General features: G+C 53.3%; 1 protein-coding gene across 5 annotated transcripts; it reads right to left on the bottom strand.

Moving 5' to 3' along the window:
• Positions 1-1508: 1508 nt before the first annotated feature.
• Positions 1509-12038, bottom strand: HINFP (histone H4 transcription factor). Of its 5 annotated transcripts, none has more exons than XM_077305822.1 (10): positions 11880-12038; positions 9494-9672; positions 8230-8456; positions 7803-7914; positions 6447-6599; positions 5410-5487; positions 5187-5307; positions 4798-4936; positions 4048-4172; positions 1509-2967 (listed from the first exon to the last, which is right to left on the bottom strand). In XM_077305822.1, the coding sequence occupies exons 2-10, from the start codon at positions 9660-9662 to the stop codon at positions 2493-2495; spliced, it is 1599 nt and encodes a 532-aa protein (XP_077161937.1). In that variant the 5' UTR covers positions 9663-9672; positions 11880-12038; the 3' UTR covers positions 1509-2492. The 5 variants fall into 5 exon arrangements, with proteins under 5 accessions (XP_077161937.1, XP_077161934.1, XP_077161936.1 ...); XM_077305819.1 differs by having other exon boundaries at positions 11831-11889; XM_077305821.1 differs by lacking the exon at positions 11880-12038 and adding an exon at positions 11732-11844.
• Between the last annotated feature and the right edge of the window lie 989 nt (positions 12039-13027).

Here is a 13027-nt window from a genome sequence, read left to right as displayed (position 1 = left end):
CTTGATGCTTCCAGGTCACCCTCCAGGGCATGGACTTTGCAGGATTCTTTGTCACTTCCCACCATGGGCTTGGCCCAACCTGAGAGAGCTTGGCCCCGAGAGAGCCCTTGCCCATTGCAGGCCCGAGAAAAGCAGCCCTGCTTCTTCTTCCTCGTCTTGCCCAGGCGCTAAAGCATTAGATGGGCGAGGCCGGGAGAGAAGGGAAGGCTTCCATTAATCCTACTCCAAACCAGCTCTGGTCACTCCTCCCCGTCATCCCAGAGATAATCCCCGTGCAGGAAACAATTAAGCTCTTCCTCCTCTCCCGGCATCCTTACAGGGCCACCAGGGCCGGAGTCCGGCACGGCAGCCGAAGCCATTTCCCTCGATTCCCACCCTCATTTCCGGACAGCAGCGCAGGACCGGCTAGCCGACTTCATGCCGTAGAGGGCAGGAAAAGTGCAGTGGGCAGCGAAAGTGCCAGCCACAGCAAGCCTGGCCAGGTTAAAAAGAGGTTCTGTATCCTGTTTTCCGCTACCTGAAGGAGTCTCCAAGTGGCTTATAACTCCCTTCCTCGCCCTGTGAGGTAGGTGGGGCTGAGAGAGCTGGGGGAGAACTGAGACTGGCCCAAGGTCACCCAGCTTGATTCATGTTCTCCTAATTAGAGGCCGCCACTCTTATGCACAACACCAAGCGGGCTCTCAGGAGTGGTATTCCGCCCCACTTGTGAGACCAAAACGGTGCCAGATCTCTTCCCAGGAATGTGCATATCAAGTGGGTTTCCTGTTCCAAAGAGCTACCTTCTTCGTTCCTGAGATCTGATGAGATGGGTCTCGCCAGAAGGCTGCTGCTGCTGCATCATTCTACCTGCACAGCAGAATCAGCAAGGAACAGAGGTGTGGGAGGTGGGGCCGCCTTAGGGGCAGAGCATCTGCTTGGCATGCAGAAGGTCCCAGGTTCAACCTCTGGCATCTCCACTTTTAATAGGACCAGGCAGTTGGCGATGTGACTTTTCCCTGCCTGAGACCCAGTACGAGAAGATGATATCAACTCTGACAGGATGTTTGATAAGGAAGCTTCATGCGAACAACCAGCTCCCCCCCTCCCCCAGTTCTGCAGAGCCTCAAAGGACAGTTTGCAAAGGAGACACCTCCACAAGAAAGGCAGCCCCTTGCAGCAATGCAAAGCCACTCCTCCCCCAGCCCTTCCCCCCTCCCAGTGTCCTTTTATCCGACAAAGAGATCTTTTTACTCTTGAAAGCTTATATGCCCTAAAAATTGTGTTGGGTCTTTTAAGGTGGTACTGGACTAGAATCTTGCTCCCCAGCAGAAATTCTTTCCCAGCTCCGACAGAGTCTGTTTGTGACTAATCCACACACCCCGTCCCCTCTCAGGGAAAGAACGGGGGGGGGGGGGCAGGACACAGGGACTCCATTCCATTGAGCACCCTGTCTTCAGTGGGGGCAGCCTCTCATTGTGACGGGAAAAATCCCACCCAATCCTGCAAATATCCCAGATGGCAGCAAGAGCTGGCAGTGGAAGGTTTATTATTTTCTGCTGGAACACAAACATTGCAAGCCGAGAGGCGGAGACCAATCTGGGGAAAGGTAACGTGGTGAGAACAAAGTCTCCTTCTTACGGTGCCAAAGGGCTCCTCGCACCCTGGGTAACATCCAGGCCCCCCCATTGGCCCCAAGAGCTCTGGTGCACAGCAAACGACCCAGAGCTTCCTCCGCTCTGCAACGGGAATGTGAAAGGGCAGCCTCTGAGGGGGACTGGGAACCGGGAAGCGGCTGCTGGACCAGATGTCCCCTGAGTGTCCCACTCACAGAGCAAGACGAGGACAGAAGAGCCAACGAAGCCTCCCGCAGGGGGCTAGCTGAGGATGTGCAAATGCTGCACGGTCACGTGGAGACCAGGTCAGGGGAACCTGCCCTGGCAAATGGTTTGAGGCTGGAGATAAGCAGCCCCTCTAAAGACCAGCTCACACATGCACACGAGGAACAGGGAAGTCACTGTCAGGCAAAGGGAGGGGCCTGCCCCATGGAGACATTTTCGCCAGGGCCCTGCTGGAGAACAAAAGAATATTCCAGGGAATGTAGCAGGGTTGGGCGGGGGAAAGGGGGGGGGGGCTTCAAAAATTAGCCCCAATTCCTTGCATTCTCAGAATCAGATCAGGACACCGCGCCCCAGGCACGACAGCCAGTGACCGGCGGAAAAACCGGTTCCCAGCCCCCATCACCCTGGCCAGATGAGCAGCCGCCGGACCTCTTCCCTGGCAAGACCGACCAGCAGCAGAAATTGACAGCTGGCCCCCACCCCAAACACGGCAGACTAGAGTGGAGGTCGTCCCCCCTTCCCGCTTCCCCCAGGTAGCACCAATGGCCTCCGCTTCTCGGAACGCGCTTTCAAGAAGCACGCTGAGACTACGCATGGTGTCTGCGACCCAAGACCACCTCTGGGGGAGAGGGGCGCAAAGAGGCTCAGAGGTCCGTGTGGGGACAAGTGGGAGCATCAGACAATCTGAATGCCCAGCTCCTCCGCTGTCTTTTGCAGCCGATCCATGACGTTCTCCTCGGGCTCTGCGGCAAACCCGTCTGGCACTGCTGCTCCGCCCTCCGAGGGCGCGTTGGCCATCACGTAGTACACGGTTTCGCTCTCCCCGCGCTCGTTGGTCCTGTTCACGACGCGGATGATGGGGCTGGAAGGCATGCCGGGCTCTTGAGAAGGGGACGAGCCGGGCTCTTGCTCGGAGGGGGGCTGGGGGGCCACGGCGGCCTGCGAGTCCGCTTCACCAGCTTCCTCCCCGGGGGGCTCCAAGATGATGCCTTGCAGGCTGCCCTCGGTCCCTGCCAGCACCATGCACTGGGCCGGATCATCCAGCACCTCGCCCTGCTTCTCCCGGTCCTTCAGCAGCTGCTCCGTCAGCTCCACGCTCTCATAGCGCACCAGCTGCAGCCGCATGTAGCCGTCCTCGTGCTCCTTGTACCTGGGGGGTGAGGTGCAGAGGGAGGAGTTACCGGGGCAGGAGAGAGCCAGCGCCAAGAGACCCAGTCCTCCACTTTTGGCCAGCGGGGGAACCTAAGTACAGGACCACACGTGCTAGGCAGAGCAAGAAACAGAAGAAGAATGGGTTGTTTTACTCTGCTTATCACTATCTTAAGGAGTCTGACAACCGCCTTCCCTTCCTCTCCCTGCAACAGGCACCCTGGGAGGTAGGTGAGGCCAAGAGAGCTCTGAGAGAACTGTGACTGGCCCAAGGTCACCCAGCTGGCTCCATACAGAGGAGGAGTGGGGAACCAAACCAGATTCTCCACCTGAGAGGCCGCTGCTCTTATCCACGACACCGCGTTGGTTCTCATTTTTACGTGCCCATTTTTAAGTGCCTGACATCAGATAAGCTTCTGTGAGCCAGGGGCCATATTTGCACAACAAACCTTTCCAGAGAAATCTCCCTGCGAAGGGAGAAGGTGCTTCTGGGGCCAGTAGGTGGCCTTGCAGGCAACAATGACTGTTGCAGGAAACTGCTCAAACTTGTGTCAAAGGGAGCAGGCAAAGACTTTTCAATGCCAGGGAACAAACACCCAACTGCTCCACCTGCTGGTGATCTGGACTCCTGCAAGGCACCCAGGGCCGGTGAATTTGAGAGAATGGGCCCCAGTCCGGTCTCCTCTCCCAAAATTCAGATCCTGCAGGGTCACCAAGGCTGCAGCGAGTGCCAGAAACTGCCTTTATCTAAAAGCTGTGACCTTACCAAAGGCACCTTGTTCTAACTGCCAGGAGGGGACAAGGCACACCTCTGGATCACTTCACCAAGGAGCTGTGGCTCTTGAAAACTTCTACCTCCCCGCCACGCAAATCTTGGTCTCTCAGGTGCTGCTGGGTCCAAATGTAACTGGTCGACTGCAGATGGCTGCCCTCAGAAACCATCAGCAAGACTGACTCACTCAGCACAGTGCCCTGGCCCCCAGCCACCTCGGCTGCTGCCCCTGGCCACCCTGCATCTAACGCCCGGGGCAGTGGGCAAGCAGAGGGGCAGCGTGCCTATCCTCCCTTACAGCCCACCTACCTGAAACGCGGGTGGCCTGACGGCCACTTGAACTGGTGCTTCTTCCTGAGGTGCACGGTGAGGTTGTTCCCACGCGTGAAGCATTTGTCGCAGACGTGGCATTTGTAACGGGGCTCCATGTCGCCCTGCAGGAGTGCAGAAGGGGGGCACGGGGGCAGTGTTGGGTAGGCCACAGACTGTCTACACAGCCCAGCTTTACAGAATAGTGTGGTTCTGTCACACCACTGGCCCATCTCCTCAGACAGGCAGCAGCCTCCCTGCCTCAGGCAGAGAAAAATCACATCACCAACTCCCTGGTCCTTTCAACTGGAGATGCCGGGGATTGAACCTGCCAAGCAGAAGCTCCCCGACTTGGTTCCCCCACCCCTTGATCCTCCGTGCAAATAACGATTTTGACATTCAGTATCCTGATTGTAGCAATTTCGTTTTTTTTTTTAAAGCAAGACTATAGTCCTTAGGAAACAAAAGAAATATCTGGTAAAATCCAAAGAAGAAGAATATCCATGTCTAATGCAGTATTTTTTAGCTCTCCTCAAAGTATTTTCAGGCTTGCAACAGGCAAATTAAATGGAGCGGATTTTGATCTTCTGATCACAACAAGCCAACTGGGGAATTCCTAGTTTCCATCCTAACCAATTGGGATGACCCTGCAGGGGTCCTGCAAACATCATCATAACTCCCACCCTTCCCACTCTGGTCACTGAGCCCCCCCCCCTCCCTCCCTCCCTGGGCCTGGTGTCTCCTTCCCACCTCATGAACTTTCCGGTAGTGCAGCTTGATGGAGCACAGGGAGCGGGCGCTGAAGCTGCAGGCTTCAAATTCGCAGCGGTAGGCTGGCTCCTTGCTGTGCGTGTCCAGGTGCTTCCGGAGGTCGATGAGATTCTTGCAGCTGGAAGGAAAGAATACCAGGGATGGAATCTCAGAGCCGGGCACAGGCAGGAGATGGAGCGCTACAGCAGATGACAGCAGAAGCACCAGGGGACGCGTTCAAATATTCACAAGCTCACACGTGGGATAGCATCCGTGGCATCGTTTCCGACTGCAGGAGCAGTCCGGTTCCCCAGGAAGAGAGAAGCCAGCTGTACTTCCCGGCAGCTCAGCTCTCCCTCTCTGCCTGTGCTGGCGCAGCCCGTCATTACCTGTGGTCGCAGTAATTGCACTTGAAGGGCCGCTCCTCGCTGTGGCGGAAGCGGATGTGATTGCGCAGGGAGGAGGGCAGAGGACAAGTCATGTCGCACAGGGGACACTTGTAGTGGTTGACTGCTCGAGAGAAACAAGAGGGGAGGTCACCGCCCGGAAGGGGGGGAGGCAGTGGAGAGGGGGTGGGTAAAGCATGCTGGGGGCGGAGAAGCAGCCACTCACCGTGGTTCCTCATGTGGTCGCGCAAGAGCCTCTCCGTGGCGAATCTTTTTGAGCAGTGGGAACACTGGAATCGCTGTTCTGTAAAGCAGAGAGAGTTAGGCCAGGAGGAAGACCGAGAAAGCCCGGCCTGCTGCATCCCAAACCTTGGTGTGTCCTGCTGCTCCTGCTGGTGGGAGGGGGGCTGTCAGGGGTAGAGCAAAGGTCCAATCCCCAGCATCACTAGTTCAAAGAAAGCTGACAATGGGTGATATGAAAATCCTGGGCCAGCTGCCTCTGTCTGAGAAGTCAAGACTCACCTTGATGGAGCCACAGTCTGCTAGAGTATTATCATAGAATCCTAGAATCATAGAGTTGGAAGGGACCTCCTGGGTCATCTAGTCCAACCCCCTGCACTATGCAGGACACTCACAACCCTAACAGTTTGTGAGTGTCCTGCATAGTGCAGTGGGTTGGACTAGATGACCCAGGAGGTCCCTTCCAACTCTATGATTCTAACCCTATTGCTCCTCCACTGTAACCTGCCACCCCCTTGACCTGCCACCTCCTTGCTCTGTCTTCCCTTTCTGGAGCATGAGCGAGAATGAGCCCTTGCCTCAGAGGGGAACCTGAATCCTGTTCTTCCTTCACAGCAAGATGGAGGCAAGATGAGCATTGCCTATTCAGCGTCTCAGGCTGAGCTCTTTTGTAACACCTCCTGCCTGGCCCTTTGGACTGGAAGATGCCGGGGATTGGACCAGGGACCTCCTGCATGCAAAGTAGAGGCTCTTCCCCTGAGCCACGGCCCGCCTCCCAGAGTCTTCTTGGAGTGAGGAAACTCTGATGTTTGGGTGCAGGGGCTGTGCCGCATCACCGTTTAAATGCAGGAAACCTCTGAATGGCCTGAAGCATTGCCTGTGAAAACAGCCAGAGTGTCCAGTCCTCCCGGGATGCAAACCAGTTTCGGGTAGGTGAAAACAGACTGTGCCAAGAGTCACCCTCCCCCGCCTACAGCCACCGCTCCTTCTCTGCCTCCCCCCACTGGCCGCTCAGATACTCACGTTCTAGGGCAGTCTGACGACGGATGTGGTCGAAGAACTTGGTGTTGTTGGAGAACATCCCGCCACAGGTGGGACAAGCCACCACCTTCTCCTGCGTGTGGCTGCGCAGGTGCTCCCGCAACTTGCAGCGGCCTTTGAAGGTGCAGTCGCAGTCTGGAGGGGAGAGAACACTCAGAGCCGTCCTGGCTCCAGACGCTGCCCAGCCTATCTGTCGTCGCAGCAGGGAATGAAAGCATCACTCCACACAAGGCCCAACTTTTTTTAGAAACAGCGGGATCTTCTCTGGTGCACAAACTTCCCCTGCCTAATGTCAGAGGCCCCCCTGTTGCTTTTTTGAGCCTGCTGGCATCTTTGGAATTCTGACACAGCACGGTAGCCATTGCCACAAAGTGGCTGCCATTAAACAGCTGCTGCAGGAGGTGGACCCTGCCAGAAAACAGCTGCCACTGTTTACCTTGCCACACAACGAAGATCCTTGTGAAACAGGCTTTTATACCCCACTTTTCACTGCTCAAAGCGGCTTACAATTGCCTTTCCTACTTCTCCCCACCACAGACACTCCGTGACCTAGGAGGGGCTGAGAGCTCTGACAGAACTGCTCTGTAAGAACAGCTCTAGCAGGACTGTGACTGGCCCAAGATCACCCAGCTAGCCGCTGGCTGAGGAGTGAGGAACCAACCCGGCTCTCCAGGTTAGAGGCCGCTGCTTTTAAGCATGACAACCAAGATGTGCTGTTGTAGCAGCTGCTGCCAAAGCAACCTCTTTAAAAATCTGCACAGCCAGTCAAATCTCCAGTGAGCAATCAGATGCCTTGCTCAGCAAAAGGCCCACCTGGCCCCACCTACTTTCTAAAAAAACTTGGCCAGAGCCATGATGCCCACAGGCACCATGCTGGGGACACCATCTACATCAGGGGTAGTCAAACTGCGGCCCTCCAGATGTCCATGGACTACAATTCCCAGAAGCCCCTGCCAGCAAACGCTGGCAGGGGCTTCTGGGAATTGTAGTCCATGGACATCTGGAGGGCCGCAGTTTGACTACCCCTGATCTACATGCTTCTCCATCAACATATTTTTATACAACACATGAGAATGTGAGCGATCGTGCACATTCTTCCTGATTCAGGATGTGGCTCACTTTTGTACAGAACACATCAATAAATGCTTCTGTTTTCCCACACAGACCCCAAGCACAATCGCAAACTTTCTGGGAAATTTAAATCCTTTCTTTTTCCGGGAGAGGGGGCACTTGAAGTCAGAGACACTTTGGATTAAAGCTGCTGAAATAGTCAGAGCACCCCAAGACACCCCTTCTTCCTCCCTGCCAGCTGCCGCTGGGGTTCCCCTGCGAGCCTACCTTTCCAGCCGCAGAAGACAACGTGGTTTTCCTTGCCGACTGCTTTATACTCCGTGCAGAAGCTGTGATCCTCCACATGCCTATAGAACCATTCGGGGTTATCAAAAACTCTCTGGCAGGAGAAAAGGAAGTCAGAGAAATCAAGGGTTCATCAGTTGCCATTCCAAACACAGCACAGATCAGAGCAGGTTCTGGAGAAGAATTCAAATTTCTGCAAATCTCTCAAACAGCACTTGAAGGGGGGGGGGAGGTAGTGTGGAAGCTAAAAACGTTTCTGCACATGAAATGAACCTGCAATGTGCGTTGCTGGTTTGACAGATGTGTTTTACTTCTTGCTGCACTTATAATACCTAAGCAGACCACTGGTGCACCATCACGCCTGAAACAATGCTTCCCTCTCATCCACGCCCTTTCCAGCCTCCCTCACCTCACAGTACTCCCACAAGCAGAGGAAGTTCTCCTGAATCTCAGGAATGATGTTCCGGCTCTGGAAGTCCAGCTGGCAGGGGGTCAGGTCCGACTGGCTGCGCAAGGCCTGCAAGCCCCACTGTTTCAGCTTGGTGTGGTAGCAGTGGAAGTACACGTGGCGGGCCAGGTCGGCAGGGTTCTCTGGAGAACAGAAGCCGCACTCCTGCCACAGGCAGGTGTATTCTTCTGAAAAGCAAAAACGCAAGCATAGGGTAGGCAGGTTACTGCGGGCAAGTCCAAGGTGTGCATGTGGGCAGATGGAAGGCGTTTTGCCATTATCAGTCTCCCTGCATGCGTGTATAAGTACAGTGCCGTCAAATCACAGCAGACTCATTGTGATCCTACAGGGCAGGTGTGGTTCTCCAGATGTCCATGGATTAGTGCTGGCAGGGGCTCATGGGAATTGTAGTCCACGGAATCTGGAGTCATAGTTTGGCCACTCCTGCTGGGTTTTCAAGGCAAGAGTCAAACCTTGACCTTACTTAGCTTCCAAGATTTGATGTGATAGCCTGGTCTATCTGAAAACTCCCTAACCAGGGGAGGGGCTGTACAACTGGATCCTCTGTTGCTGTTATTAGCATCTTCCCTAAAGCAACGATGAAGAAACTGGGGTTTGGAATGCTTTCTATGAAAGGCAGCAGGTATGCTTATAACACTTAGGGGAAGAAATTGTGCAGTTCTGTGATTCTCAGACTTTATCAGCCTATATTTCTAGATAAAACTTTTCCATGCACCAACTACCTAGAAGCCAAGTATGGCATATATGTCTGACCCCTACTTTCCTTCATGTGCTTTGTCCCCCTGCAGTGCTGCTCTCCCTGTGGCTTGCCATTGCTCTCTCCACCAGCCTATTTGGCTTCCAGACTGAGATAAATGGGTCACAGCAGAAGAGGACCTGCGACCTTCCACTTTAAATCCCAGTGGTATCACAGTCCTGAGTATGGATTGCTCATAAGTGTGTTCCTGTTAAGATACAGGAAACTGTAGGTGACCCACTTAGGAGACCTGTTCTCCCTTTTGTAAAAAATTGCCCGGATTCTTACAAATTATGCTTTAATTAATAAAACTGAGTACATCAGTGAAATTGCTGGAGCCGGGAAGGGAAAGGAAGGTGCTGAAGATACAGCACAAGTGACTGTCTAATAAACTTTTCAGAGTATCATCTTAACTTACATTGAGGGCCAATTCAGGGCAGGTGTTGGATTAAAACAAAACACCCTTACCGAGAGAATCTACTTCATCTTCGTCCTCCTCTTTCCCATGGAGATGCTGCTGCAGGTGCTTTGACACGTGTTCGCAGAACTCTTCCATCTTGGAGACCACAAAAGTGCACATGTCCCACTCACACTGCAGAACCAGGGATTCTTTATTGCACACCTTTCCAGGAGGCATGGTAAGAGTGCTGACAGGAGACAGAGAGAAGTACAATGTCTCTTTAAGTTCAGACTTCCCCCAACATCCTCTACAATAGGATTTCCCTTAACAATTACTTAAAGAAAACATCTCTAACATGTTTTCTTACCCCTACTGTGTTTCTGGATTTTAGAAAAGTGCCCCCAACAGACAGCTCTAGCTCTCTTATGTTCTAGCATTGCCAAACATAATTCTGCATTGCATTTCTGACTCCACAAGTGGAAATATCTCTGCTTTCACAACAGGAAGAGGGACACAACAAGGAAGGATCCTTATGTTCGAGCAACCATTTTAACAACTAAAACTGCCTTAAAATCGTCTTTAAAATATGTCTGTTTAAAACAATCAAGAGTTTCCAGTGCTTGATCTTACAGTTATCCAAACAAACAACCCTACATTGCTTCTTCTTTATTAAATTTTTGTGGGGAAAACTGAACTTGAAGCAGAATGGGACAACCACATCCCCAAAGTTAAGTAGCAGTAAATTACCAACACTCTTAATCCATTAACAATGCAATCCTATGAAGAGTCCTGAGAATCTCCCAGGATTACAACTGAACTCCAGATGACAGAGATCAGTTCCCCTGGAGAAAATGCCAGCTTTGGAAGACAGATTCCAAGCCATAATACCTTGCTGAGGTCTTTATCAGGCTCCAACCCCCACCCACCTCAAACCTCCAGGTCTTTCTCAACATGAAGTTGCTAACCCTATTTAAGTCCATGGAGACCAGTGGGTTCAAATGGCATTCATTCTGCAAATACACTAGCTCCTGTAATATGATAATATTCATACAGCACTTAACAGTGTCCAGAGCTTTGCAAATCCTCAATCCCAACTTTCTTTTACAGTACTTTTGCATAGCAGGTCAGTATCCTTATCACTGTTCCCAAATTTAAAATGGCAGTGGCAATCACAGGCTGTGGGAAGAGGCTTGCCTGGAGTCACCAAATAGCTCCTGTGTCCAAGGCAAGATTGGACACATGACACTGCTTTACACCTGGCATTGATGCCACTCAAGCCCAGCATCCGCTCCAGACTTTTCTTACAAGCACTTAAGTTAGAAAATATGCAGGCTGTGCATAGGCAAGCCATCGCTCATCACAGTTCTGAGGCTGTGTAAGTGGGCGGTCTTCCCCACCATGGGTAGGCATGCAAGGTCCCCCTGCCAGATCTAAACTGGGGAATTTATGGAGATTTGGGGATGGCGCCTGGTTAGGGCAGGGATCTCAGTGGAGTGCAGTGGCATAGAGACCCCGGTCCAAAGCAGCTATTTTATGCAGGAGACGTGATCTCTGAAGTCTGGGAATGCGCTGTGATTCCAGGGGACTCCCAGGCCCCACCTGGAGGCTGATACACCAATAAAAACTGTTCAGTACAAAAGTTACACTAATGGGGGGGGGGACACCTGGAACACAACCCTGCACCATTAGAATTTCTTCACATCCTTTAATGCTAGTAAACAGGTAGAGGACTTGTCAGAGCATTTCCTGTTCTAGAAACACTTTCCAATACCAATTTCTTCAGAGACAAGGATTCCTTTTAGAACAGCCCTCAAAAGGAACTACAGTCCTGATGCAAACTGTCCTGTCCTTGAAACAAAGGTCAACGGTTTCCATAGATGTGGAACAGAATTGTGGAAGCTGTGGGTCACAGCTAGAGCCGACTTTTCCTAAAGCCTCAAAGCAGCCCCTTCCCCTCCAGGGAGACCCGTCTCTGCAGCTTGGAAATGAGCTGCGATTCCAGGGGATCTCCAGGCCCCACCTGGAGGCTGGCATCCCAAAGCACGAGTCCAGTGGGGTGGGCTGTAAACAAGACCTTGGGATTTCTTTCTTGGGATTTCCGGGGCAGCATGCAACCTCAAAAGCCATCTCCCAACACTCCCTTCTGCCCCTGCCCGGCCCAACCAAGGCCAATTAACACACGCGGAGTCGGCCGCCCCAGAGCCCCGGCCCCACTCCCACGGCCTGGCAGGCCGCCCCGGCCACGTTTCCGTGGCTTCAGGCAGGGAAAAGGAAGGGCTCCCCCCAATCCCCCTCGCCTTCCGAACCCAGCAGCCGACGAGCTCGCTATTCGGAGTGAGGAAACCGCTTCCCGGCCTTGAGCCCAGGCTCCGGGGAGAGGCGGTAGGCCCCGTCTCCATAGTTACCATCGGTTTTCCGCCCCTCCAACTCGCCCCGCGACAGCCACTTCCCCACCTGTGCGCCTGCGAACCGCCCGGATGAGGCCTCCCAGCCAATCAGAAGGCCGGCATCCGCCGCATCAGCCAATCACGCCGTCCGCAGGAAGGGATGGGAGGCGCGCCTGGCGGGTCTGTCAAAACAGAAGGAGTCCGTCGGCGTGGCGGTTCCGGCTGGAAACAGGCACCGCCGAGCAGAATAGTTCCGGGCTGGAGGGGGAAATGGGCATTAATATGCGCGAGGAGGTTGGCGTGAGTCGAAAGAAGGAGAACGATAGGGAAGGATGTGGGCTGGAGGGGAAGGGGAAGCTCTGAGGGATGTCGCTGCCGGGTGTGTATGTGAGAGGGTTTGAAACAGTCGTTTTGATGGGGGCGTCCCCCGTGGCATGCTGGGACTTGTAGTTTTTAAGAAGAGCCGTCACTTGGTTTACTGGCGAATTAATTATAGACGCTCTTCGGCTATTCGCGGCCTGCCTAGAAATGTGTGGGAGGAGGAGGAGGAGGAGGTTGATCCCAATTTACTACCATTCCTGTGTTGCTGCTGCTTTAAGATTTAATTCCAGCTTTTAGTTCAGTTGCATCACTTGCTGCTTTAGTTGACTTTTTTGGTGTATTATTTATTGCTTTAATAATTAATAGCTTCCAGTTACACAAGCCACCTCGGGGACTGTGGAGAGGCAGGCTTTTAAGACATTTGCCTCCCCAGGAGGCTGGATCCCTGGTGCTGCCAACCGCTCGGCATTGCCTCAAGGTCACCTGGACATGGCTGATGTCCAAACTGCAGAGATGAGTTTTCCTGGAGAAAATGGCTGCCTTGGCCTTATGCCTACTGAGGCCCCTCTCCAGAACCTCCCAAGGCTCTACCCCCAAACCTCCAGGAAGTGAGACCTCCCGGCATTACAACTAGGGCTGGCATCTTCCAAGTGTCACCGGGAGATCTCCCACTATTAGTTGATCCCCAGACATCCAAGATAAGGTTTTCCTAGATAAAGTGGCTGCTTTGGAAGATGGACTTTAGGAGAAGTATACCCCACTAAGCTCCCTCCCTTCCCCAAACCTTGCTTTCCCCAGGCTGAGTGACCATTTGGGGATATGCATGCAGGCCTGATGGGAAAGAGGCTGCTTTTAGCAGCTGCAGGCTGTCCTTCCCAGGCTGTCTTTGCATGT

This window comes from Paroedura picta, chromosome 12, assembly GCF_049243985.1.
Source record: "Paroedura picta isolate Pp20150507F chromosome 12, Ppicta_v3.0, whole genome shotgun sequence".
NCBI lineage: Eukaryota > Metazoa > Chordata > Lepidosauria > Squamata > Gekkonidae > Paroedura > Paroedura picta.
Note: the sequence above shows the minus strand (reverse complement) of the source record. Positions and strands in the feature narration are given on the sequence as shown.